The sequence below is a fragment of the Oncorhynchus tshawytscha genome, linkage group LG01 (assembly GCF_018296145.1).
Source record: "Oncorhynchus tshawytscha isolate Ot180627B linkage group LG01, Otsh_v2.0, whole genome shotgun sequence".
NCBI classification, from domain to species: Eukaryota; Metazoa; Chordata; class Actinopteri; order Salmoniformes; family Salmonidae; genus Oncorhynchus; species Oncorhynchus tshawytscha.
This window is the reverse complement of record NC_056429.1, coordinates 44,706,730-44,733,947: the sequence shown is the minus strand read 5'-3', so window position 1 is coordinate 44,733,947 and position 27,218 is coordinate 44,706,730. Positions and strand designations below refer to the sequence as shown.

At 42.1% G+C, this 27,218-nt stretch overlaps 1 protein-coding gene and 2 long non-coding RNA genes across 7 annotated transcripts; 2 read left to right on the top strand and 1 right to left on the bottom strand.

The window, feature by feature from the left end:
• Nucleotides 1-23: 23 nt before the first annotated feature.
• LOC112248749 lies at nt 24-4,004 on the bottom strand. Its single transcript, XR_002953271.2, has 3 exons — nt 3,673-4,004; nt 880-1,041; nt 24-712 (listed from the first exon to the last, which is right to left on the bottom strand). It is a non-coding gene; the product is annotated as an uncharacterized LOC112248749 (long non-coding RNA).
• Nucleotides 4,005-4,237: 233 nt separating this feature from the next.
• On the top strand, nt 4,238-6,685 carry LOC112248702. Its single transcript, XR_002953266.2, has 3 exons — nt 4,238-4,841; nt 5,112-5,558; nt 5,700-6,685. It is a non-coding gene; the product is annotated as an uncharacterized LOC112248702 (long non-coding RNA).
• Nucleotides 6,686-7,639: 954 nt separating this feature from the next.
• Nucleotides 7,640-25,774, top strand: LOC112251106 (sentrin-specific protease 5). Of its 5 annotated transcripts, none has more exons than XM_024421848.2 (11): nt 7,640-7,788; nt 13,113-13,238; nt 14,204-15,423; nt 15,509-15,614; nt 15,754-15,901; nt 16,063-16,110; nt 16,253-16,330; nt 21,120-21,257; nt 23,093-23,176; nt 23,263-23,313; nt 23,431-25,774. In XM_024421848.2, exons 3-11 carry the CDS (start codon nt 14,517-14,519, stop codon nt 23,539-23,541), a joined length of 1,671 nt encoding a protein of 556 aa, XP_024277616.1. In that variant the 5' UTR covers nt 7,640-7,788; nt 13,113-13,238; nt 14,204-14,516; the 3' UTR covers nt 23,542-25,774. The 5 variants fall into 5 exon arrangements, with proteins under 5 accessions (XP_024277616.1, XP_024277606.1, XP_024277597.1 ...); XM_024421838.2 differs by having other exon boundaries at nt 7,640-7,793; XM_024421829.2 differs by lacking the exon at nt 13,113-13,238.
• The last annotated feature ends 1,444 nt before the right edge of the window (nt 25,775-27,218 follow it).

Here is a 27,218-nt window from a genome sequence, read left to right as displayed (position 1 = left end):
AATATTTACCGTATGACAAAATATTATTTTCCCAATTTTATTTTTACAAAATTCCTCAGACAAATGTCAAAGAGCATACCAACACACTGTTGACACCATTTCCAAATTGGCTTATACTCCCTTATCATACTGGTGACCACAACTCAGAGTTATGGGGTCAGGTAGATGGAGGGCTAACCCTTAGGGAGAAACCCGACCATACAGCAGACCCAATCTAGTTAAATTTGTATTGAAACAAAAACAAATACAAAGCAATGAAAACCAACAATTATTATCCACATGAGTGACATATGGTATCAAGGGCCATTGCTTACTGAACTGTTAGTTGTTGAAGAACAAGTTGTTGATGAACAATTTGAGATGTTACAATGTACAACTTCTCACCAGTGATACAGATCATTGTGTCTATCACAAAGATACATCTACCTTATCAGTTTGTGGTTTCCATCAAGGTGCCCTAACGAGTTTGGTCCAGCAACACAGTATGACCTTCTATGCAGCCTCTGCGACATGGCTCTGAGGGCAGCCGCCCTCGGGTTAACACGAAGCATGCTGTCCCTCACTCTGCGTCTCTGCACCCAGAGCCCTTAATTGTGATTGAACAGCCTCCGGTCCACGTTTGTCGTTCCCAGCCACCAAGTCCTTAATCTTTTCATTCAGAGCCAAGTCTGACATGTCAGAATATAACGGTGCATGTGACAGATTGAAGTGTCTGGAAAAAATAGTAACAATGGGCAGGGATGAGGTAATGCATGTCATCATAGTCATTTTAAAGTGCTGTCTTGGTTGTAGTCCTTCTAAATTGTTTGATTGGTAAGAAACTGGAAACCATGCATCTAAAGTCTGTAGTTTATAGCATTACTCCCAAGAACAACTGACCTTAGACGACTGTCAATTTGACTGTCAATCGAGACACATGTAGAAGATCTGCCATCTGAGACACACTGAAAGCACAGGACATCAGACACCTCAGTTGCTCTTGAGTGATGGCATAACAAGGTGCTACTCTCCAAGTCCGAGGAGCCCGGTAACTGGAACTGGCTGTAACAATAATACACTGTGTTTAGGCTACATAATGTATTGTGACAGCCCACCCCCCTCAAAACACTTAAATTATAGTAACTGTCACAAATTGTGGCCAAGTAATGTTTTTATAATATTGGATTTTAAAGCCAAGACATAAATAGAAATGTTGACCAAGAACGAATAGAATGGGCAGCAGGAGAACGAAGAGTGAAAAAAACCACAAAAAACCACAGTAACCCCAACCACACCCAACATTTATCAGCCTCCCCCCCACCCCTAGCCCACTCAAGGCTCCTCTGCATGGTTTCCATTCTGCAAGAGAATAGAGACCATAGATGGGACTGCGATTCCTGTTCAAACAGTGCCATAGTACTAACGTTAACGTTCCTGGTTTATGTCTGAAGTTGTTACTTCCTACATCGTAGGCTGAGTTGAAATATTCATATTTCAAAGGGTATTCAAAAGTAATATCTGTGCTGTTGGAAAGCTGATATGTTGTAGATATTAGCAACATTTTTACAGGGTTGTCCTCGGTCAAATGAGCTTTGTGATCTTTGTAAATGTGTTCATGCTAATCGCGAGCTAGCGCTGCTAGGGCTAGGTAGCATTGAAATTATAGCTAGCCAGGCAGCCTGCCTGAAGCTTTATACCTTCAGTTGTTGTTTTGCCTAAAATTACAAAAACAGGTTTGACGTCAGTACTCCTTGATAAGTCACCTTTATGTAACTAGCAGGGCCGTAAAAATATTACAAGACGGTGCCGTTCACTGTGACTATGGCCGGGGTGTGCTGCTAAGGAACGTTATCAAGCGAACTAGTAACTAATTTAGCAATCCAGCCATTTAAATACCAGCATTCATTACAACAAAATACACTGCTCAAAAAAATAAAAGGGAACACTAAAATAACACATCCTAGTTCTGAATGAATGAAATATTCTTATGAAATACTTTTTTCTTTACATAGTTGAATGTGCTAACAACAAAATCACACAAAAATGATCAATGGAAATCAAATTTATCAACCCATGGAGGTCTGGATTTGGAGTCACACTCAAAATTGAAGTGGAAAACCACACTACAGGCTGATCCAACTTTGATGTAATGTCCTTAAAACAAGTCAAAATGAGGCTCAGTAGTGTGTGTGGCCTCCACGTGCCTGTATGACCTCCCTACAACGCCTGGGCATGCTCCTGATGAGGTGGCGGATGGTCTTCTGAGGGATCTCCTCCCAGACCTGGACTAAAGCATCCGCCAACTCCTGGACAGTCTGTGGTGCAACATGGCGTTGGTGGATGGAGAAAGACATGATGTCCCAGATGTGTTCAATTGGATTCAGGTCTGGGGAACGGGTCGGCCAGTCCATAGCATCAATGCCTTCCTCTTGCAGGAACTGCTGACACACTCCAGCCACATGAGGTCTAGCATTGTCTTGCATTAGGAGGAACCCAGGGCCAACCGCACCAGCATATGGTCTCAAGGGGTCTGAGGATCTCATCTCGGTACCTAATGGCAGTCAGGCTACCTCTGGCGAGCACATGGGGGGCTGTGCGGCCCCCAAAGAAATGCCACCCCACACCATGACTGGCCCACTGCCAAACCGGTCATGCTGGAGGATGTTGCAGGCAGCAGAACGTTCTCCGCGGCGTCTCCAGACTGTCACGTCTGCTTTCATCTGTGAAGAGCACAGGGCGCCAGAGGCGAATTTTCCAATCTTGGTGTTCTCTGGCAAATGCCAAACGTCCTGCACGGTGTTGGGCTGTAGTAAGCACAACCCCCACCTGTGGACGTCGGGCCCTCATACCACCCTCATGGAGTCTGTTTCTGACCGTTTGAGCAGACACATGCACATTTGTGGCCTGCTGGAGGTCATTTTGCAGGGCTCTGGCCGTGCTCCTCCTGCTCCTCCTTGCACAAAGGCGGAGGTAGCGTTCCTGCTGCTGGGTTGTTGCCCTCCTACGGCCTCCTCCACGTCTCCTGATGTACTGGCCTGTCTCCTGGTAGCGCCTCCATGCTCTGGACACTACGCTGACAGACACAGCAAACCTTCTTGCCACAGCTCGCATTGATGTGCCATCCTGGATGAGCTGCACTACCTGAGCCACCTTGTGTGGGTTGTAGACTCCATCTCATGCTACCACTAGAGTGAAAGCACCGCCAGCATTCAAAAGTGACCAAAACATCAGCCAGGAAGCATAGGAACTTAGAAGTGGTCTGTGGTTATCACCTGCAAGAACCACTCCTTTATTGGGGGTGTCTTGCTAATTGCCTATATTTTCCACCTGTTGTCTATTCCATTTGCACAACAGCATGTGAAATGTATTGTCAATCAGTGTTGCTTCCTAAGTGGACAGTTTGATTTCACAGAAGTGTGATTGACTTGGAGTTACATTGTGTTGTTTAAGTGTTCCCTTTATTTTTTGAGCAGTATATATATATATTCTACATATACTAGCTAAATATAAAATACTCCCTTGGTCTAATCAGATTTACAATATTAGTGACACATAGGCCTAAATTACTTGCACTGCTGTCTCAGTCTCTGCAGTCTCCAACATAAATGCATAGCCATACACAGATCCGTCCTCTGTGTTAGCTAGCAGATCAACTTTATGATTAAGTAATAATAGTATTTAAAAATAATCAACCTTGTTAACGTGGTCCAGGATTATCGGAGAGCAGAAGCCAAGTGCAGCTATTTAGGGTCTGTTTGCAGCGGATATGGAAGTTCCTTCTCCCCATCTTCAATTGTGGTGTTGTTGCATCAAACTGATTTAATAAAGGAGGAGCTAGGGAAATTGGCTGGTATAATTAGCATATTAAAGAACACGTTAAGTTAGCGTGTGTAGGTGTTTATTAGGCAGCTATTAGGCGTTAATTTGACGTGTGCAGCACCGCTTGCAGCCATTTATTTAGCACATTTGCACGCGCTTTTTTGATGCGTGTAGGCGTTAATTTAGCGAGTGAAGATGTTAATTTAGCGCTTGCACCTGCTTAAATATTGCGTTTTGACCACGTGCTTTAGGACCCAAACGGTGTTCCATATGAAACACAGAATCCTGCTCATTACTCCAAGTTCTAATCAGGTCACTTTTTTTAACCGATTTCGCCATTGACTATTTATTTTACCTTTATTTAACTAGGCAAGCCAGTTAAGAACAAATGCTTATTTACAATGACGGCCTAGGAACAGTGGGTTAACTGCCTGTTCAGGGACAGAACGACAGATTTGTACCTTGTCAGCTCGGGGGTTTGAACTTGCAACCTTCCGGTTACTAGTCCAGCGTTCTAACCACGACCCTGCCGACTATGAACAGGGCACCTGGTTTACGCCCGGGAGGGGTTCCAAAACGAATGCCAGATTAATCGAGTCCCCTCTATGAAGGGAAGCGAAGTAGGAGGTTGGTCAATTTTCACGTGGAGCTAGGCAAAATTAGATTTGTTTACATAATCGAATCCTACAGATGAAGAACCATATATTTGACATAAAAAAAATAGATATACATGAAAAATCATTATTGGACACCCTTTTTCTATAGTGAACCGGTTTCACAAGCTTTCCACGCGCTATTTAACAATCATTTTAAATTTAAAGATAGGCTCTCGTGGAATAACCGTTTATGTGCACCACTCAGAATGGACGGACAAGCACACAACTTTTCTGTTGCTGATGAAAATCGCCGAAATGTGGGAAAGAAACGTAAAACAAAACTAATAGAATGGAAAGACAGGCGAAGGAAGATCTTACGGGATGCTGGAAAACCCTATACAAATCGTAAGGGTTAAGAAAAAACTGGGGAAAAGCTGTCCAAAATAGGTATGTGGAAGAACCGTATATCAAACAATCAAGCTAGCTAGCTATAGAGTACAGTAACTAACATGTATGTTCTGGGTTGTCTAATTTGTAACTATAGAGAGAACTTATTAGCTAAAGTTTGTTGGCTACTAACTTGTACATTATCGTTACAAATGTTATTGCTAGATTAGAGAAGAAACATAGCTAGCTACTTTTTCTCCATCCACCGGATGATTCGACATGGCTACAGTAGCTAGCTAGTTATAGGTAACGTTACACTGTATCCTGCAGGGATTGCACACCGAGGGCCCATTGAGGTGGCAAGCTGCATATTGAAGTGGGTGAAGGCAAAATTCACGCCACTCACCAAACCAGAGGTGCGCAAGTTGATCATATTCAGTGACAGATGCTGTGGGCAGAATAACAACTGGCGGATGCTCAATCTGATGTCGATGCTCGTCTCTATGGGTTACTTTACCCAAGTTGAGCAGAAGTTCATGGTCTCTGGTCATTCTTGTCTTCATTGTGATTGATCTTTTGCCACCATCGAGAAGAGGCGCAAGTTGTCAGTCCTTCATACACCTGATGATGTTTCAAAGATGATACTTGAAGCACAACCAGCAAAACCATTCAAGGTGATGAGGATGCAATGTGAAGACTTCAGGCACCTCCCAGATTCTGTCCTCAAGCGACCAGCTGGACTACAGATCACCTCAGTGAAGTGGTTAAAAGTCACAGGTATTGCACAGAGAATAGTTTACTAACATCCCATCAACATGTAACATGTTGTTCCAACAATAAAATATCCTAATGTTTGACTGTGAAAGTTGTTTATTGATGTCAGGAACTTAAAATGTTTCTGTTCTAATTTCTGTTGAGGATCCTTGGAATCTGTACGCCAGACAGAGCCACAGTCTATTTGAGGGATGGAAATCGTGGCTGATCTCCAAACCACAACAAGGAGCTACACCTCAACCTCCCTATTTTGCAAGCCACTACCCTAGAACATATGAGAGTCCTCTGCCCATCAAAAAAAAACAAGTACCAAGATCTGATGACCATGCTCAACTACTTGCCAGCTGCTGCACACTCTTTTTATAAATCACTGCAGAGTGAATAATTTGTTGTTAAACCAATCTACATAATTAACTGTTTTTTTCTGTGAGTTTATGATCCCTGAACCTGTATAGTATGTTGAATCTGAATACATTTCAGAAGACATGTTAGGAAATTAAATGTATAGTAGGTGTTTTCTATGTGAATCAATTTGTGTATGATTTGAACCAGCACAATATAATGAATTAATTTAATTTTAAGATGTTCTTAGTGTAGAAAATGTTATGTACAATGTGTTCTGTTGAGAATAATTTTGTGTGTGATCATTTGAACTTTTTTTAATCTGAATTAATTAAAAACAAATAAGTCATCACATACCGTATGTGAGTATTCATTTGATCTTGATTCCCTTTTTTTATTCATTACAATATACAATACGTCTCTGTCACCACATTTAGCATTAACTCTAAGCAGTTAATACTTATTTACTGCTGTCACCTCAGTACAGAAGGACATTTCTTGCCTTTAGCATGGGTTTAACGCAATTCAAAACTTAATTGCTGATCATAGTGTTAAACGCAAAGAGAATGGTTTTCTGAACGTTTTGTAATATTGACCTTAGGGATCTGCATAATGGACATGCATATTGGCACATCACGTTGATCCATATTTGATATGTACAAGTTGTGCTGGTTTTGATTGAATTAATTTAATTGTATTCTATTTTTGTAGTTATTCTACGGTATGTTCACATTGAGGGCTTAATTTTAAATGAGACTAATATTTCATGACTCAACTTTTAAGAAAAGTCATCAGTGCTAAAGTTGATAGACCACCTTTAAATGAACCTCCATACAAATTAATTAACTACATATTGTGTTCAAGTTAATTACATGAAGGGCATCTGTACTTGAAAGTACTTAAAACATATCAGGTGTTAAAAAAGGACATCTTACAAGAGTCATGCAAAATGTCACATATACTGTTCTTCCACAAACTGAAATCATCACTGGAGATATACTGTTCTTCCACATTCTAAAAATGAAAACAAAAACAAAAAAGTATTTTTTGAAATAACAAAAAAAATATCAATAGTTGTTGGAAGATATGGGTATGGTGAATTATTTGTCAACCATAAAACACCTAATGTGGTACACACAATTAATAATATAAAAATAACTGATTATCTTCAAATGGAAAAATTGTCACATATATGGTTCTTCGTCTGTAGAATTCAATTGTAATCCAAACCAAACCTTCACTTGTTGTGAAGCACTGAAGTTCCAAACTGTTTTAAACGAGACAGACAAAAATGATTATATTTACACTTTGTAGTCACTTTTGACACTAGAGTAAATGTTTCAGACTCATATTGATGCCAGACTCATATTGATAGAATGGATTTCTATTCTAGAAATTGTTGGGAAGTACTCAGATCCATACTCATTGTGGAGAAGAAAATAATGTCTGTGGGCGTAGTGTAGCGTTTGGCCAGAGCAAGGAGTTTGGGTAGCCAGGCAACAACTTTCTATCTGTGCCACTATAACAACTGTGACAGTGTAGGCAGCGCCATTGAGGCTATCTCCATCTTTAAGAGGTCATATTTCTTTTTCACGATTGGTTGATCCCTCCCGATGACCCAGTTGTACATGACTCCAACCGGGTCACCAGGAGGGATCAGCCAATGAAGTTGGAAGTCCACCCAGTTGACTACATTAGAATGGTGGACGCTCTCAATTGTGCTTCCCACGCTAAGACGACTTTTTGGCCACTCCAGTCCTCTATATTTCTCTATGGTGTAGTGTTTGCGCTTAAATGTGACGCAATCAGTAAGCGACATCAAACTAATGAGACCGATTGTTTGATATCATTGTAGTAGCGGTGCAACTTGTTTCACTATTGCAGAAATGTGGTAATGTATGTGCTTTTATGTGTTTCTATTGGCGAGTTATCGTTACTGGAAAAAACTAGTTTCTGTGCAGACTGATCGCTTTTTTTCCAGACATGGAAATAACAGGAATAACCATTTGTGTTGGTAGCTAGTCAGCTTGCTATGCTAGCAAGCTTGTTCACCCCTCCTACGTTATCGTGGCTCTTCTGTGTTTTGATATAACATTCACACACATGACAGCAAACAGAGAAATAGCCTTGCCTTATCCAACCAGCTATTGCAACACGCAAAAGTGGTTCCAAGTTATATTGTATACATGGCTGAGCGCCGAATACGTGGATGTCGATTATGGCACCTCTCGGTTAAATACGAAATATACATTTCAGTTGAATGCATCCAGTTGTACAGCTGACTAGATATCCCCCCTCTTTCCCGTCACATATTAGCTAGGTAACTGGGCGGCAGGTAGCCTAGCGGTTAAGAACGTTGGGTAACCGAAAGGTCGCTAGTTCGAATTCCCAAGCCGACTATGTGCCTAATCTTTCCTGAAGCAAGTCACTTAACCCCAGTTGCTCATGTAGTCGCTCTGGATAAGACCGTCTGCAAAAAAAAAATACTTATGTGAAACTAGAAACAAAATAGTTTGCCAGTTTGTCGTCCTAAAAACCGGAAATTAGGTACTTCTGGTTGTCATTCATATGGGGAAATAATACGGTTTTGGGATGAACGCCGAAAATAAGGTCTGAGGTTTAAGTTAACACAGGTTTAGGAGAACGTATACGTTTTGTTCTATGAGAAGTCAGTTAACATAATCGTGAATTATTAAGCCATATGTGCTTTATGTACTTTTTTATTACATAAATGCTTAACAATTCAAAATGACGTTAGCTGATTGATGATCTCTTAGATCAAAACGTATACGATATTGTCCATGGAAAGCTTTGTCCAACGAACCATGACGGAGTTAGTGCCTACAAAAAGACTCCGTTAGTATTGCTCTCTATATACCCCATGTCCCGGACCCAAGGTAAGGCTGGACAGTGCATATAAGTATGCCCCCAATCCAAGTCTGAAGTGTAGTACACCCACAGTGCGATTTCATTTTTTTTTTTTTTGTCAAATTAACTTTTGTCTTTTGTTGAATTTATATTCAACTCTCCAACCTTGTTTAGCATTACTTTGTCCAAATATGGCATGATTCCACTATTTGTAGCTGTTTACATCACTTTTAAATGGTGGGGCTTTATATTTGAAAGCCACCAGCAAATTTCAGTTGTGGCTAATCTTTATTGTGGCTAATTTCACATGGTTGGTAACTAGTCCAACAGCAACTGAACTTGTCAGGGAGATGTTTTATTTGTTAGACATAACCATTATTAGCTGTAATACATGTTATTTTAGAAACGCATTAGCCCTATAAATAGTATGCCAATAATATTAATAATTTACATTTGGATATTGTCTTTATTTACATAATGATAGACAGTAAATGTCAGAATCATAAATATAAATGTCACATCAGTATCCTAGTTGTGGTGGAAGCAAAGAAAAGATTATCTCAGACCTAACATGACGACCAAAATGGCTCCGCGCGTGTGCATGTTGAGTTTGTCTATCCCACCAGACATGATGAAATAGGTTGAAATATCAAAACGAACTCTGAACCAACTATATTCATTTGGGGACAGCTTGAAACATTTATCTAGCCAGCTTGCTGTGGCTAGCAACTTGTCCTGGGATATAAACATTGGTTTGTTATTTTACTTGAAATGTACAAGGTCTCTTTTTTGATGGATCTTTGTAGAATATCGACCAATTTTTAGTCACATAAAATTGTGTTCTCTCTACTCTGACAAGGAGTCCACAGATAAAGGGGAAACCTATATAGTTTCTAGTAATCTCTCCTAGTTCAGTCTTGTGGGGGGGCTACAGGACAGGCTCGTTGGAATGGAATTAATGGAACGATATCACACACATGGAAACAACATTTTTGATTCTGTTCCATGTATTTCACTGCTGGAGCTGAGAACAATGTAGCTGCCTGACTCGCCCTGCATCCTCACCCTACCTTCCAACCTCCATCTCTCTCCCTGATTCCGTCTCTCCTTTCATAAAACAAAACCATAGATTGTTAACTACCGCATGTGTGTCATGGATCAAGAATGAGAAACATGGAGTCAATTTACATTTTTCTCGTCCTCCATGCTTCGGTTTTGTATTTTTTTTTGCCCCTGCAGACAGGAAATTCGAGACATATACAGGATGCTACCCTCGACAGCATAACCTTCACTCCAGATCAAAAATCCAAACCTACAACCTAATTTTGGACTAAAGGACCTGGAAGGATTAATGCTACTATCCAACCTGGAACTGAGACAGACCAGATTAAACTTCAATTAGCACTGATGTGTGAGGTGTCAAAGCCTTTGAGCCCAACAAATGGCAGGCTACCCCACCCAAATCCAGAGGCCTTGAAGCCCCCTCCTGCTGTTCAGAGACCATCTACTGGCATTTTCTACAATAGATCTGCCTCCAGAAAAAAGCTTCTTCCAAGTGGGTGTGACACCTACTTCCATTGCCTGCTGCACTGCTGCTTGGATTCCACCTGGCGATCTGTTTACCGTCTGTCCTGGTTGTCTCCCCCTGGTACAGGTACCACCCCCCCGAGCTTTCGCTCGCCTCCAGCTCACAGGCACTGTTGGGGAAAGTGACTCTGACCTTATAATGGCTAGTCCCAAGTTGTGTGCATTTTTGCTATTTGTCTCATGATTCCTGCATGCTTTGTTCACTGAACTTTCTTGTTTACCCAACCGTGGGACAGACTGTTTGGGACTTGGGACTCTGACTCTCTATTGGTTACACGGACTCTTGGCCTCCCATCCTATTCTAACCACCTCTCGCCGGCTTTGTATTCATGTTACCGGATGAAATTGCTGTGTAAAATGATCTTGTTGCCATCTGATGCACATTCAAATGTAATAAATCAACACTGCAGAGCTCTCCCTGTCCTCTACCGTGCCTTGATTTTATTACTGTTGATGATATCTGGAAATGTGCATGTACACCCTATCTACTGTTGATAGCCCCAATTCGTGTGCTCTGATATCTGTTTCACTGATTTCTACTCTTGTAAAAGCCTGGTTATTCTGCACATTAACACTAGAAGTTTATTACCTAAAATCGATCAATTGAAAGTTTGGGTTCACAGCTCCAATCCAGGTGTTGATCATTACTGAGACGTGTTTAGAATACTGATGTTAACCCTTTCTGGTTATAACCTTTTTTGGCAAGACAGATCTTCCAAAGTTGGAGTGGCAATCTTTACCAAGAATCACCTTCAGTGCTCAGTTTCCACCATGTCTCTCCCTAAACCTTTCTCAGATTATTACCAATCCCACAAGGTATGACTCCAAACACTCAGAAAAGGCTACTCTCCTTGACGTTATCCTCACAAATCATCCCAATAGGTATCAGTCTGGTGTTTTCTGTAATGACGTAAGTGATCACTGGTTTACAGCCTGTGTTCCTCCTAATGGCTGCTCAGTGAAACGACGTGTCCAGATTTGTCATAGACACTTGCTAAAAAATGTTAATGAGCAAACCTTCATGACCTGGCCTTTTTAAAAATTGGTATAGAATTAGCTTGATCCCTTCTGAAGATGCTTAGTCCTTTTATTTTTTGATACTTTTAGTGATATTGTTAACAAACATGGCCCCATAAAGAGAAATTAGCATTTAAAACAGTTTAAGCCCTTGGTTCGACCGTTATCTTGCAGAGTTACTCCACCTCAATTGCATTTGGCAAAAGGCTCTGCACACGCATACTCAAGCTGATTGGCTCTTGTTCAGGTAAATGAGAAATAAGTGCACTTAGGCTATCCGGAAGGCCAAAGTTACTTTAAGGAGCAGTTCACGCTGTGGGTCTAACTCCAAAAAGTTATTGGAAAATGGATTCTAACTGTTATAGGCCTATTTCTATTTTGCCCTGTTTATCAAAAGTGTTGGATAAACTTGTCAATAATCAACTGGCTTTCTTGATGTCTATATTATTCTCTCTGGTTCGGCTCAGGTTATGGATGTCCCTTTCAGCCACTGCCTGCCTGTCACCAAGGGTGTACTCCAAGGGTTGATCCTAGGCCCCACGCTCTTCTCAATTTACATCAACAACATAGCTCCAGCAGTAGGAAGCTCTCTCATCCATTTATTTGCAGATGATAGTCTTATACTCAGCTGGCCCCTCCCTGGATTTTGTGTTAAACGCTCTACAACATTTCTTAGTGTCCAACAAGATTTCTCTCCCCTTAACCTTGTTCTCAACACCTCCAAAACAAAGGTCATGTGGTTTGTTAAGAAGAATGCCCCTCTCCCCACAGGTGTGATTACTACCTCTTGTGTCACCTCATACAAGTACTTGGGAGTATGGCTAGGCGGTACACTGTCCTTCTCTCAGCACATGCCAAAGCTGCAGGCTAAAGTTAAATCTAGACTTGGTTTCTTCTATCGTAATCATTCATCTTTCACCCCACCTGCCAAACTAACTCTGATTCAGATGACCATCTTACCCATGCTAGATTACGGGGACGTAATTTATAGATCGGCAGGTAAGGGTGCTCTCTAGCGGCTAGATGTTCTTTACCATTCGGCCATCATCTTTTGCACCAATGCTCCTTCTAGGACACATCACTGCACTCCTATACTCTTCTGGTCATCTCTGTACACCTGTCGCAAGAGCCACTGGTTGATTATTTATAAAACTGTCTTAGGCCTCATATCTACTGCAGCCCTCATCCTCCACATGCAACACCTGTTCTGCCAGTCACATTCTGTTAAATGTCCCCAAAGCACAGACATCCCTGGGTCACTCATCTTTTCACTTCTCTGCAGCTTGCCATTTGTGCTGTTTGTACCATGTGTTGTGCTGCTACCATGCTATGTTGTCTTAGGTCTCTCTTTATGTTGTCTCTTGTCATGATGTGGAGGCCTTTTGGTAGGCTGTCATTGTAAATAAGAATTTGTTCTTAACTGACTTGTCTAGTTAAAGATATTCCATTCCAGCCGTTACAATGAGCCCGTCCTCCTATAGCTCTTCCCACCAGCCTCCACTACTGGTTGGCAACCAACTTTAAGGTGCATTACTGCAACTGACTGGAGTCAACCTCTCACCTTTCAATTATCCACATGGGTATATTCTCCTAAAAACCAATGATGAGATAGTGAGGCAGGACTTGCAGCGCGTCAAGTGTCTAAAATAGACCAAAATACAGCCCAAGTTATATTTTAGTTGCTGGATATAGACGCTCGCTTGAAATGATTGAATAACCTGTATGTGTACATTTATTTTGCAGCGCACGCAATGCGTCCGGTGCGGTCAGCATGTAACTAGTGCCTATTGAAGAATCTTTTTTCCTGGGGGACTTTTGTTTAGAATTTCCCCGACGCTCATTCTGAACGTGAACACGCATCACTTGCGGGTACGGTTTTAGAAACATAAGTTCCTTTTCATATTAGCAATAAATAATTTTCAGAACATAATGTTAAAGCTGTAATATGTGACTTTTGGGTGACCCGACCAAATTGAACTGTGTGTGTATAGATCTGTCATTGAAAGCAAGTCCTAAGAAGTGGTAGATCTGTTCAATGTGCGCTATTTCTATGCTTCCCATTAAGTTTATTTTTTTGCATCTTACTTTAGGTTTTGAAAACCAGCTGAAAATACAATATTTTTGGTTATGGAAAAGATTTCACATGGTAGAGAATAATTGAACACTAAACTTGCTTGTTTGGTCACAAACTAAAATTACACAATCTATTAGATTTTTAGCAACCAAGAAATGGTGGAGCGATTTCTGCATAGTGCATCTTTTTAAATTGCTACACCTTTTTAGTGTTACTGTTCCCACACGGCCATATCTCCACGTTACAGCAGGTGTTTACGGAAGACTGAGGCGGCACCTGTGCTAACTAGCTACGTAGTATGCTCAACACTTGTGTAGCGGAAGAAGGCCAGTTAAGAAGAAGCCGGTTAAAACCGTGTACAGAAAGTGTATTTTCCATTTGTGAAATTATTTTGATGTGATCTGAAAGTAAAGGGCTTTATGCTTCTAACTGTTTTTCAATTGAGAATCGATTCATGTTTAGATGGAGTTTTTGGCTGCCAGAGCCAGTCTACCTCTGAAAATAACCTATATCCTTGGATCTTAAGAAGTAACTGTAGGCTCTCCTACACTCCTTAAGAGTACATTCTTGTGCTAGGAAATTATTAGATATCTGTGATGGAGCAACATTTGACAACACAGGTCATACCGCTTTCTTCTAATATGCCTAGCTATCTACACAGTACTGTTGTCGTCAAATTGCGCAGAGTAGTATGTTCATTTCACACACTAATTGTTAATTTTACACATTTAGCCTAACACGGCTCTTTACTTGAATGCAGCTTCTTCCTTGGCTCCTAAGAAGAGTTGTTGGAGCAGGTTGTGAGAAGACCACCCACGGAACTGAACGCTTGTTGGTACGGTGTATGTTCACAAACCCGCCATTCCGGAGTACTGCTTAGGGAAGCATAGGAGGAGCAGCAAGGCCTCGTCCCTGAGAATCTACATTCTCCACCATCTGAGAGACTGGTGTGACTCATCTAGAGAGTCCATCCACTGGGGAGCTCCATGGTACAGGGCCCCTAAAGGGCTGGGACCAGCACTGAGGGCCAGAGGCAGCCGTGGCGAGATGGGGTAGGGGCTGAGGACAGAGCCATGGTTCATAACGGCTCAGCCCCCCACACGCCGCCAGCACAGGTGGGCACCAATGGCCGCTCTTCTGAGAGGAAGAGGACACCGAAGGCATGTGACTGCTGTGGGCCCAACTCTAAGCTCCATGATGGGAAGGCCCCACATGGGAAGAATCCGGGTGGCAAGTCCCGACAACGCAGGGCCCAGCTGGGGAAGGACAAGGGCCAGGCACTGGGGGAGATCACTAAGAGAAAGGGTGGTCGCCCATCTTATAAGAAGACCCTGATGACAGAGGAGCAGGTAACAGCCATCCGAGAGGAGCTAGAGAAAGACTCTGCTGTGGAGCATGTAACAAACCCTTTGCCTTCACCTGTAACCAACTCTGTTGGTCAAACCTTATTGAACTCTATGGGTCAGAAGTTAATGTACACTATGGTTAAACTGGTGAATAAGTCTGTGGTTCAACCGGTAACGACATCAGTGGTTGAGCATTTTGCTGATTCAATAATAGAGCAGGAGAGAGCCTGTGAATGGGCTGTGTGTGAGGGGGAAAAGGCCCCTGGTTCAGTCAAACAGCCGGTTATAGACCCTAAGATGGAGGTTATAAAGCAGCCCCCGCCCCAGGCTGGTGACCCAGCTGTCTTCCTTTCCAACGGTACATCAGCTGTCCCCAAAGAGGAACCAACAGACTGTAGCGTCCCTATGGAGGTGGAACCATCAGCCATAGCCTGTGTTTCCCCAGGCATTATTCTGTGCAGCACCCTACACACATTTGCTCTGTGGGACCACCAAGATTACTGCAAGATAGGAGTGTGGGCTCAAAGACCTGAGCAGGGAAGTGCCACAGACCTAGCACAGCAGTCCCAGCCATCACCACAACAACCCAAACCAGAAGAGGGCATCCATGAAGGAATCAGAGACCTCATCCATGGTACTAGACTTTAATTGTAACTATGATTTCATATGGATATGACTGGATATGACCTTTTTAGTTAAGATGTCTGTCTCTCCCTCAGAGTTTCTGGAGCTCTTCTATGTGACGTACGGGAGTTTCATCCCCCTCAGTGAGACTGATGTCTTGGAGCACCTGAAGAACAAGTGTAGCACGGACTTCATTGACAAGTATGAATCATGAGATACCCCACAAACCAGTTTAACTTTCACCACTGATTTCCATTGTTATGCTGATTGCATCTGTTCTTTTGTCTACTTGGAATTCCATTTGACCCTTGGTGTGACCTGTCTCATCCCTCTCTACCAGGAAGCTAAACATCCATTTAGAAGTTTTGAAGTACAAAGCGGGTCTAGCCTCCATCCCTATGAACTGCTTTAAAGTGGACTACAACAAGCACACCCTGACCCTGGAGGACCTGTCCACACTGGACGATCAAAACTGGGTTAACGACCAGGTAGCTATGGCCCATAGAAAATGGTGCTTGCTGCTTATAAACCTGATTCACTGTTTTATCTAACCTGAAATTCAAAAACTTCAGTGCAGAGGCCCTATGTTCCACTAAGAATGAAAAGGATTAAGTAAACGTTTTCCTATTTCTTTGTGTTGTGTGTCTAGGTGATAAACATGTATGGCGAATTGATCATGGAGGCTACAGAGCACAAGGTGGGAGTACATTCCTAAGTGCATTCATTTTGGATCCTTGATCAGAATGTTCAACAAAGGGTTATTGGTAAAAGGGAGTTAAGATGGCGGTCTTATGTTGCGTTTCCAATGTTACTGAATTTTCTTCTGTTTTCTCCTGCAGGTTCATTTCTTTAACAGCTTCTTTCACAGGCAGCTGGTGGCCAAAGGCTATGAAGGGGTTAAGAGATGGACCAAAAAGGTAAGGTGATGGTAGATCAGATCATAAGCTCTGTAGTGCTGAGTGATTAACCAAAATTATGTTTTAGTTTTGTGGTTATTAAACAACTAATTGACTGATGTCAGATAAATTACTTGACTTTCATTTAGTTTATAATTGTGAGCCCAATACTCCATTTCTCTAGAAATTTAATTATTAACGAGAGAAGTCAAGAACTGATGGACTCTGGGCTGAAGCAAGTTTTAGTTTTATTAAGGAAATATTCAACCTAGTTCATTGCAGAAAGGTGGCAATTAACAAAAATATAAATATTTTACTGCGTTACTGAAAAACTCATCTATGGATTTCATGTGACTGGGAATACAGATATGCATCTGTTGGTCATGGATGCCTTAAAAAAATAAAAATGGGCCTCAGGATCTTGTCACAGTATTTTTGTGCATTCAAATTGCCATTGTTAAAATGCAATTGTGTTCGTTTGTAGCTTATGCCTGCCCATACCATAACCCCAACGCCACCATGGGGCACTCCGTTCACAATGCTCCCTACAAAACTTATGACAAATGTGGCATTGTGACAACTCCACATGTTAGTGGCCTTTTGGCCAGCACAAAGTGCACCTGTGTAATGATCATGCTGTTTAATCGTCTTATTTATATGCCACACCTGTCAGGTGGATGGATTATCTTGACAAAGGAGAAATGTTCACTAACATGGATGTAAACAAATTTGTGCATAATTGGAGAGAAATAAGTGTTTTGAGCATCTTTTATTTCAGTTCATGAAACATGGGACAAACACTTTGCATGTTTTGTTCAGTGTACTGTCATGGCCAAAAGTTGAGTGACAAATATTAATTTCCACAAAGTTTGCTGCTTCAGTGTCTTTAGATATTTTTGTCAGATGTTACTATGGAATACTGAAGTATAATTACAAGCATTTCATAAGTCTCAAAGGCTTTTGACAATCACATGAAGTTGATGCAGAGTCACTATTTGCAGTGTTGACCATTCTTTTCAAGACCTCTGCAATCCGCCCTGGCATGCTGTCAATTAACTTCTGGGCCACATCCTGACTGATGGCAGCCCATTCTTGCATAATCAATGCTTGGAGTTTGTCAGAATTTGTGGGTTTTTGTTTGTCCACCCGCCTCTTGAGGATTGACATCTGTGGAGGTTCCTGGCTATGGACCCAAAATATCGATCTTTTGTTCCCCCGAGCCACTTAGTAATCACTTTTGCCTTATGGCAAGGTGCTCCATCATGCTGGAAAAGGCATTGTTCCTCACCACACTGTTCCTGACTGGTTGGGAGAAGTTGCTCTCTGAGGATGTGTTGGTACCATTCTTTATTCATGGCTGTGTTCTTGGGCAAAATTGTGAGTGAGCCCACTCCCTTGGCTGAGAAGCAACCCCAACCATGAATGGTCTCAGGATGCTTTATTGTTGGCTTGACACAAGAATGATGGTACTGCTCACCTTGTCTTTTCCAGACAAGCTTATTTCCGGATGCCCCAAGCAATCGGAAAGGGGATTCATCAGAGAAAATGACTTTACCCCAGTCCTCAGCAGTCCAATCCCTGTACCTATTGCAGAATATCAGTCTGTCCCTGATGTTTTTCCTGGAGAGAAGTGGCTTCTTTGCTGCCCTTCTTGACACCAGGCCATCCTCAAAGTCTTTGCCTCGCTGTACGTACAGATGCACTCACACCTGCCTGCTGCTATTCCTGAGCAAGCTCTGTACTGGTGGTGCCCTGATCCTGCAGCTGAATCAACTTTAGGAGACAGTCCTGGTGCTTGCTGGACTTTCTTGGATGCCCTGAAGCCTTCACAACAATTGAACCACTCTCCTTGAAGTTCTTGATGATCCGATAAATGGTTGATTCAGGTGCAAGCTTACTGGCAGCAATATCCTTGCCTGCAATATCCTTGCCTTTTTGTGCAAAACAATGATGACGGCACGTGTTTCCTTGTAGGTAACCATGGTTGACAGCGGAAGAACAATGATTCCAAGCACCACCATCCTTTTGAAGCTTCCAGTATGTTATTCAAACTCAATCAGCATGACGGGGTGATCTCCAGCCTCGTCAACACTCGCACCTGTGTTAACGAGAGAATCACTGACATGTCAGCTGGTCCTTTTGTGGCAGGACTGAAATGCAGTGGAAATGTTTTTGGGGGTTTCAGTTCATTTGCATGGCAAAGAGGGACTTTGCAGCAATTCATCTGATCACTCTTCATAACATTCTGGAGTATATGCAAATTGCCATCATACAAACTGAGGCAGCAAACTTTGAAAATTAATATTTGTGTCATTCTCAAGATTTTGGCCACAACTGTACAATGACCATAATCCGTGGTGCCTGTTTCTAGCTCGGACAGAGATCGGTATACTGTAGAGTAATTAACTGACAATGTCACAAACGGTGCACACGCTTCTGTGTTGTGATTCTGGATGGCCAGATGTCTAGCAACAATGACAAGAAGCTGCCATGTGAGGAATCATAGTTGGCTCGTTTCAGCTAGTTTTATCTTGTTCTTGATACCATGTCTTGTTTTGAAGTGTTTTCTATGGGGACACTTTGCTCGCTTGCTAACATCTGTTACGGATTATTTGAGACAATTGTGCAAATGTTTGCTTTCAATCAAATTTGGTGACTAAATCTAGTTTACATGTTGTCAACCATCTAAGCCAACCCAGTCTGTTTTGCCCCATAGTTGCACACACTCCAGTTTTGTTGCTAAAGAACCAACCCGTCTATGCAATGATGCTCATGTCTCCACCCTAACAATGGGAGCCATTGCCCCCAAGGTGGGAAGGCGGACGACAAGTATAGGTCCAAAATAAGCCCATAGAAACGCATTGGGCTTATTTTGGACAGATTTTGCCGCGAGTAAAACTTTTCAATTCCTCTCTGGAGAGATGCACTTGCTGCGTTAGGTTAGATACAGACTGTGTGGAATGTATGCATTCGAAGAAGACTGCTATGCAGCATACTTAGGCAGGCTAGACTAGCTGAATAGAATGACTAAAGTCAGTACAGTATGGGGAGCACAGAACGTTGGATTGGCTGGCTGCTACTGCCTGGGCAGAGATTATGACTTTACGGAATGAGAAATCATTTACTCAAATAAAAACGGATATACACAACTGAAATATTGTATTTCATATTATACAACGGGTGGTTTGGAATTCCCATTGTTAGAGCCTCTCCTGTCCATGATATAGACAACACACATGCCACGTTCATATAAAGTGGCATTGTTTGTTTTTACCTAGCAACGCACTACTACTTTTACAACCACTAGTCTTAACACCTGTAACTCGTCATGGATGACTTTTAAAGTTACTTTTTGATTTGGTCCACTTGCTCTCAAGAAGAGCAAGTGGACCAGCAACCTGAGCCTAGCATTAACGTTAGACATTCAGAAATCAGTAATGTTAGCGCTGCTATAGAGGACAAAGAAAAGGAGTGAAATGAAGAACCCTAGCTACATCACTGCCCAGTTGGTTTGTATTGAAGTGCTTTCTGGAATGGCTGTCAAAAGCCATGATAAAAATGTCAAAATGCATGGCCTCTCGTATTATTGCTTAAGTAATTTCCCATGTTTTTATTGATACCTAACGGAGACTATAGAATATTTTCAATGTTTTGGCAATCGAATGTTTACAATTTTTGGCTTTGGAATTTCCATTTAAAAAGCGCTTTTTTTAGGTAATTATTTCATAATGCATTTCTTTTTTAAATAATTATCAAAACTGAAAACCGTGATTATTAAAATAGATGTATCTGAAGCTGAACTGACTTCAAAAAGCATTAAAGCTCTGAATAAAGTTAGACAAGTGATTGTGTTTTGATCTGAGCCCTGTAGTTTATAAACCAGGGTCGTAGGGCCTCCCTGGTGGCACAGTGGTCTTGGACACTGCATCGCAGCGCTAGCTGTGCCACCAGAGACTCTGGGTTCGGGCCCAGGCTCTGCCGCGACCGGGAGGTCCGTGGGGCTACGCACAATTGGCCTAGCGTCGTCCGGGTTAGGGAGGGTTTGGCCGGTAGGGATATCCTTGTCTCATCGGACTAGCAACTCCTGTGGCGGGCCGGGCGCAGTGCACGCTAACCAAGGTCTTGGTGTAGCTGGCTTCCGGGTTGGATGCGCGCTGTGTTAAGAAGCAGTGCGGCTTAATTGGGTTGTGTTTCGGAGGACGCATGGCTTTCGACCTTCGTCTCTCCCGTACGGGAGTTGTAGCGAAGCGGCAAGATAGTAATTACTAACAATTGGATACGACAAAATTGTGGCGAAAAGGGGGTCAAAAAAATAATCTATAAACCAGGGTCGCTACTGTACACTTATTTTATCGATAGGAGTGGGGGGTGCTTGTGTGTTGTCAGCAGTACAACTGAAATGTCTTCTGCATTTAACCCAACCCCTCTGAATCAGATAAGCACACCAAAGACTGAAATGGCAATAAATCAAATGAAGATGGCACTTCTAAAAGCCTATTTCACATGAGTATGCTGAATTTTCAATAACTTTTCTTTAATTTTGTTTTCATTACAAATGAAAATGTGGCACTGACTGCCCATTTTAATTTGTTTCAGCATTGTTGCAATGAAGTTTGACTAGCCACACGCGACATGCACGCACAGTTACAAGCCTGCTAGAATTGGCGGCAGGCAGAGGAGCAATATCCATGGTATCCATCCAGTATGGACAAAGCCTGAACTAGAATGTGAAACTGGCTAGCTTTTAGAAAACCTGCGTAGATCTTGCTTGCTTTGTAGTATACCACTCGGGTCTCTCTCTGTTTGGCAGGTGGATCTGTTTTCCAAGAGTCTGCTGCTGATTCCTATCCACCTGGAGATCCACTGGTCCCTGATCACAGTAGACATGGCCAACCACCACATCCACTACTATGACTCACAGGGCATTGTCTTCAAATACACCATAGAGGTATGATCACACACACTTTACAGTCCTCTGCTGCTCAATGAAACTCTTGCTTCTAGTTTCATCCTAGACTTGAGGAACATTGATTTGATAAGCATGGAAAATATTAACATTGGTCTACATAGGACGCTTATTGCTTTTTTTTGGGGGGGGGGCTCAGTCGGGGTCTCAACTTACTGTTGAGTACAATTTAGACATTTGGTTGTGCATCAATGTCAATCAATTTGCCCATGACAGCCAATTTGTTTGGTGGGATTGGTAAATTAGTCTAGTGGCCAGCGATAAACACGTGGTAAGCATGGTTGAATTACAACCAGGGTGGGGCCAATTTATCATCAGTTAACACAAACTCAGCAAAACAGAGTCCCTTTTTCAGGACCCTGTCTTTCAAAGAAAATTTGTAAAAATCCAATTAAAGGCAATTAAGGTCACAGTTATGGAAACTTAGGACACTAAAGAGGCCTTTCTACTGACACCAAAAGAAAGACGCCCAAGGTCCCTGCTCATCTGCGTGATTGTGCCTTAGGCATGCTGCAAGGAGGCATGAGGAGTGCAGATGTGGCCAGGGCAATAAATTGTAATGTCCATACCGTGAGACACCTAAGACAGGATGGACAGCTGATTGTCCTCGCAGTGGCAGACATCCAAACATCACATCTGCGGTACAGGATGACAACAACCACTGCCCGAGTTACACCAGGAACGCACAATCCCTCCAGTGCTCAGACTGTCCGCAATAGCCTGAGAGCGGCTGGACTGAGGGCTTGTAGGCCTGTTGTAAGGCAGGTCCTCACCAGACATCACTGGCAACAACATTGCCTATGGGCACTAACCCACCGTCGCTGGACCAGACAGGACTGGCTAAAAGTGCTCTTCACTGAGGAGTCGCAGTTTTGTCTCACCAGGGTTGATGGTCGGATTTGCATTTATTTGGAGGTGGAGGGTCCGTCATGGTGTGGGGAGGTGTGTCACAGCATCATAGGACTGAGCTTGTTGTCATTGCAGACAATCTCAACACTGTGCGTTACAGGGAAGACATCCTCCTCCCTCATGTGGTACCCTTCCTGCAGGCTCATCCTGACATGACCCTCCAGCATGGCAATGCCACCAGCCATATTGCTCGTTCTGTGCATGATTCCCTGCAAGACAGGAATGTCAGTGTTCTGCCATGGCCAGCGAAGAGCCCGGATCTCAATCCCATTGAGCACGCCTGGGACCTTTTGGATCATATTGCTAGGGCATTCTCCCCCAGAAATGTCCAGGAACTTGCAGGTACCTCAGTGGAAGAGTGGGGTAACGTGAGGAGATGCACTGCAGTACTTAATGCAGCTGGTGGCCACACTAGATATTGACAGTCACATGTCTGTGGAACTTGTTCAGTTTGTCTGTTGTTGAATCTTTTGTTCATACAAATATTTACACGTTAAGTTTGCTGAAAATAAATGCAGTTGAGAGTGAGGACTTTTTTTTTTTTTTGCTGAGTTCATAAAAAATGGCATTTTGTGTAGAATTGCATAATATTTGCTGTAAAACTACACTTTCTCTCTGCCCCATGGCAAAATGTTTAAAATTGTAGGAAATTAACAAAACATTTATTTTTCTCTTGGCTGCTAAAAATGTTTTGCTCAGAAGGTGGGGGTGGGGGACTGTATTGCTGTGGGTACAGACCCATCAGCCACTGCGGCCTCATGAGTTCCCTGTTTTTTGTGGCCCCCATCAGTTGCTCATTCCTGGTCTACCTAATCCACATTTTGGGAACCTCGAAGGAGTCCGTGTGTAACTCAACCTTTTTTTTTGTGAACTAAACACTTGTTTTCCTCTTGTTATCGGCCCGACAGAACATCATGAGATATATCCTGGCCGAGGCGAAGGAGAAGAAACAAGCTACCTATCAGAATGGCTGGAAGATGATCATAAACAAGGTACTGTTTCAGATGGCACCATGTGACTGTTCTCTCACATTTTCCAGTTGGCTCTTTTGACTACTGTCTCTGGTTCTCACCCTCAGGGTATTCCTCAACAGAAGAACGACAGTGACTGTGGAGTCTTTGTATTGGAGGTGAGTGAGGAATTTCCCTCATACTGCAAATTCCCCACACGCACACTGCTATTGGTGAGCCTTTTTATTGTTTTTTTTTATTAATTTTTTTATATTTTTTTTCTCTGCTTCTCACAGTACTGCAAGTGCCTGGCTTTAAAAGAACCGCTGCAGTTCACACAGGACGACATGCCCAAAGTCCGCAAGAGGATTTACAAAGAGCTCTGTGACTGTAAACTGAGTGACTGACTGACCACAGCTGAGAAAGTACACCTGCCTCTCCAGTGAACCGTGGGTTAACAACTGTTATTGCACAAGGGCCATTTAAAACTTTTTTTTTTTTTTTTTAACTACTGGAGCCAAGGAGAAACTGAAGGAAATGCCGTAGAGACACGACATTTGACTGGTGACAGTCTTTTCTCTCATTCAGAGGAGGGCCAGCGGTGCATATTCTGCAATTTTTTTTTTTTTTTAAATGCCCCGTTTTTAAAAAATAATCTTTAACGGGAGTGAGGGACCTGAGACTTTGAATTCCTTTGGGAGTTGACGTCCACAAAGTTTCCATTGTTGACTGACTGACCTGGGTCTGGAGCTAAAGCTGCTGCTATAAGGTTTCAGATGCCAGTGACAGACCTATATGTGCTGATACCGTTTCCTAACTTCAGTTCTTGAAATTGTTTTATATCATGTAATCTCTGCCTGACTAGTGCGGTAAAGAACAAGAAGACTCATCAAAGGCTAGCTTTTAATTGAATGTACTGTTTTGTTACTACTTCCGCTCTCTTGGGCTAGATTCAATCTGTATCACGGACGATCCACATTTTGACAAATTAAAGGTAATTTCCAATTGCGCTGACATGCAGCATTTACGTGAATGCAGTCTCTGCGAACACAGGAACATTGTCTTGAAATGTAAATCGAGCTATAACGTGGATCTTTCCCGCTAGGGATTGAATTCAGCTCTTAGTTCTTGTGAAACTCCTTCGCATCAAACAGCAGTTGAGACAGTTGAGCTTAGATTCAATGTGGAAGATCCGAACTATAGGGAGACTGCCTTTTTTACATTTCAATGTTTCCGCATTCGGTAAATATTACACGTGTCGGCTCAATCAGAAATTACATTTACATTGCGCCATTACATTGCTCTTTCAGGAGTTAAGTGGGGGATATTTAGTTACAATTGGCCATGCTACTCCACTGAAAATGGCTTCATAAACACTGCTCTTTCTACTTCTGTCAAATACTGTACACCTTATTGTTTTTGAACAGCATATCTTGACATAGTGTACTGAGGAAGAAGTAATGCCTTTTTTTTGTATGAGGTGCTGGCGAGCTATGGTTCTCATTGGAGGACCACCAAGCATTTGAGCTGACTCAGTTGGTGTCAGTTACCCATCTGAGGGAGCTGGTCCACAGACTGGGTGTAGTTGGGGAAACGCTGCTGTCGAACATGCTGAATGAATCCATCTATACTGTCATCCATTTCATTCTAGCACACTAGGTAACATTAGAGATCATGTTCACAGCATTCTCTGTACTAGGGTTAAATCTGCTTAATCTTCGTTGAGAGAGAATTTCTGGTTTTTATTTGATATTGTTCTTGATTTAAGCTGCTGTGGTAGAACCTAAAATATTGTATTGCAATTTCTTGATGTAATACAGGGTTATACTTACAAATAGATACCCAGAGTGGTTAAATTGGGATTCTCTAATGTGAACTGTCCTCAATTTCATGTTAATGGAAGTTCCCAATGGATGCGTCTCATCCTAAACGGTGGCACAGTATCCTTTCTAAGTTGACTCCTGAATACATTCCTACAAACACCATGATGTAGCTTGTATGACTCAGGCATTCATTTTCTCTACATTGGTTTTAATTCATGTTTGAGAGATTACTCTCAGTTGTTTGCATCAGGAGGATGCAACAACCCAGAGGCCCAGCCACACCGAACAGAGGGATGTCCTATGACACAAGCTAGATCTACTCAGGGTTTTCTAAAGCTAACCAGCTTGTGTTAGCTTCACATTCCAGGTCTGGCTTTTTCTGTATTAGGACGGTGGATATTGCTTGTCCGCCTGCCACTAACTCTAGCAGGCTTCTAACTGCGGGCTAGTCGAATGCCGAACTCTTCACTGAAACATCAATTCATGGTTCAGTCCGTGCCACATTTTCATTTGTGACTAAATGTATTCTTGCAAATTCAGCAAGCTATAGCCTCAATCCCAATGGTGTGAAAAAGGCTTTTATAAGTGCCGGCTTAATTGTATTGTTAATGCTGTCTTTGGTGTGCTTCTCAATGCATAAGCACCTTTTTCCTTCCCACTCCTATTGCTAAAATAATTGTATCAATTTTATTTATCATACTAAACTTTTACTGTGTATAGTTTCAAATGCATTCTGTAAATACAAAATAATTTGAAGGGTATTTTAACATGTTACTATTTTTAACAAAAAAATGGATTAATAAAATATTGAATCAGTCTTTCGCAAATGAAGGGGATGATGATGCGTGGGAGGGAATTTGATTTCACTGGTCCTCAACTCGCTGCTCAGACACGTCATTCAGAATAAATGGAGTTTGCCTGCCCTGGAGCAAGTTAGTTTTGAAGGATTTGTTGCCATAGAAATGTACCTGACTGAAAGGTGTGCCACATTTTTCTAACTAGTTATCAGGAGTTGACAAGTTACTCCTAACTCCTCAAACCTGATTTGTAGGATAGCTGTCTGGAGCGAAGGCCTTATTCTTTTGTGTTTTTATTCTGTAAAGAAAGTAGTACTACTATTGTGACCTTTGTCAACTCAGCATATCGGTGACTGGATGAATATCTCTGTTAATGTTAACTGCTTTAGCAAACAGTGTCCCATGTGAGGATGTTTAATGATCAACGTATGATGATTGGGTGGTTTGTAAAGTTACTTGAAGTGTAACAAAACTGTTTCTCTGACAGATGAGCCTATGGGTGGCGATTACCATGATACTCAGGCTGTTATTCAATCTGATTGCATGTTAGGCATGGTCTTTTTTTAAAGCAATTATCCCCCAAAAAACAACTTATCACTTAGAGAACAGCCTGTGTGGCATTGATACGAGTCAAACATTTGATTCTACTGTCAACGTTGACTACAGTGTAAATAGGATAATTTTGGTCTAAGTCAGTCTTGTTCACAAGTTTGATACTTGTGGTCGTGACTGTGTCACCACCTAAATGAAGGTTGGGTTTTTTTCAATCCTGCCCACTGCTGGCCGGACACAAGTAATCATTAATTTGGAGTGCCGCTGCACGTGACCCAATCGTAATGCCTGTGGTAAATTAGGGTTCACTTTGGATATCCCTATGGTGCTATAGGGACCATTGGCAAATTACAAAATGTAAATGGGGCAATATGTAAAAATTCCAATAGCTCTAAATTTCAATGACCTTAACCTCAAACCATCTATAAATTGTAGAAATTCATATACAAATATAGCTGCAAGCCGCAATGCTGTGCTTCAGCTATGGGCCCACTGTGCCACCATTTGGAAAAATTACTTCTGTAGTGTTTACCACTTGCGAAATATCAGAACTGAAATCAAACTGATTGTGCTATAAAATATGCTTGTGATGTATATTGGCTCAGTTTCACTGATCTTCAATACTTTAAAACGTCTTCCCCAGAACTGCTGGACCGATCAGCACCAAATTTGATATATAGCATCTATATACACACACCTTCACATACAATATTTTCCAAGACAAGCTGAAACAATATGGCCTCTGAGCTTGCACAATGTGGCCAAACTCAACCATACTTTATAGGTTAGCTGTGTGCCAAATTGAATAACTGAGACAAATGGCTCGAGATATAATAGTGCGCTTTATAGCGCCACCGTGTGGTTGACATGAAACTGCTTGCATATGTTGAGTGATGACTATTTGCAACATGA

Bases quoted from the DNA above. Each gene is read 5' to 3' on its own strand.
- LOC112251106 (XM_024421829.2), top strand. From the start codon at position 14,517: ATGGTTCATAACGGCTCAGCCCCCCACACGCCGCCAGCACAGGTGGGC. The intron at 15,424-15,508 runs GTACTAGACTTT...TCTCTCCCTCAG, and splicing joins AATCAGAGACCTCATCCATG to AGTTTCTGGAGCTCTTCTAT. The intron at 23,177-23,262 runs GTACTGTTTCAG...TCTCACCCTCAG, and splicing joins GGAAGATGATCATAAACAAG to GGTATTCCTCAACAGAAGAA.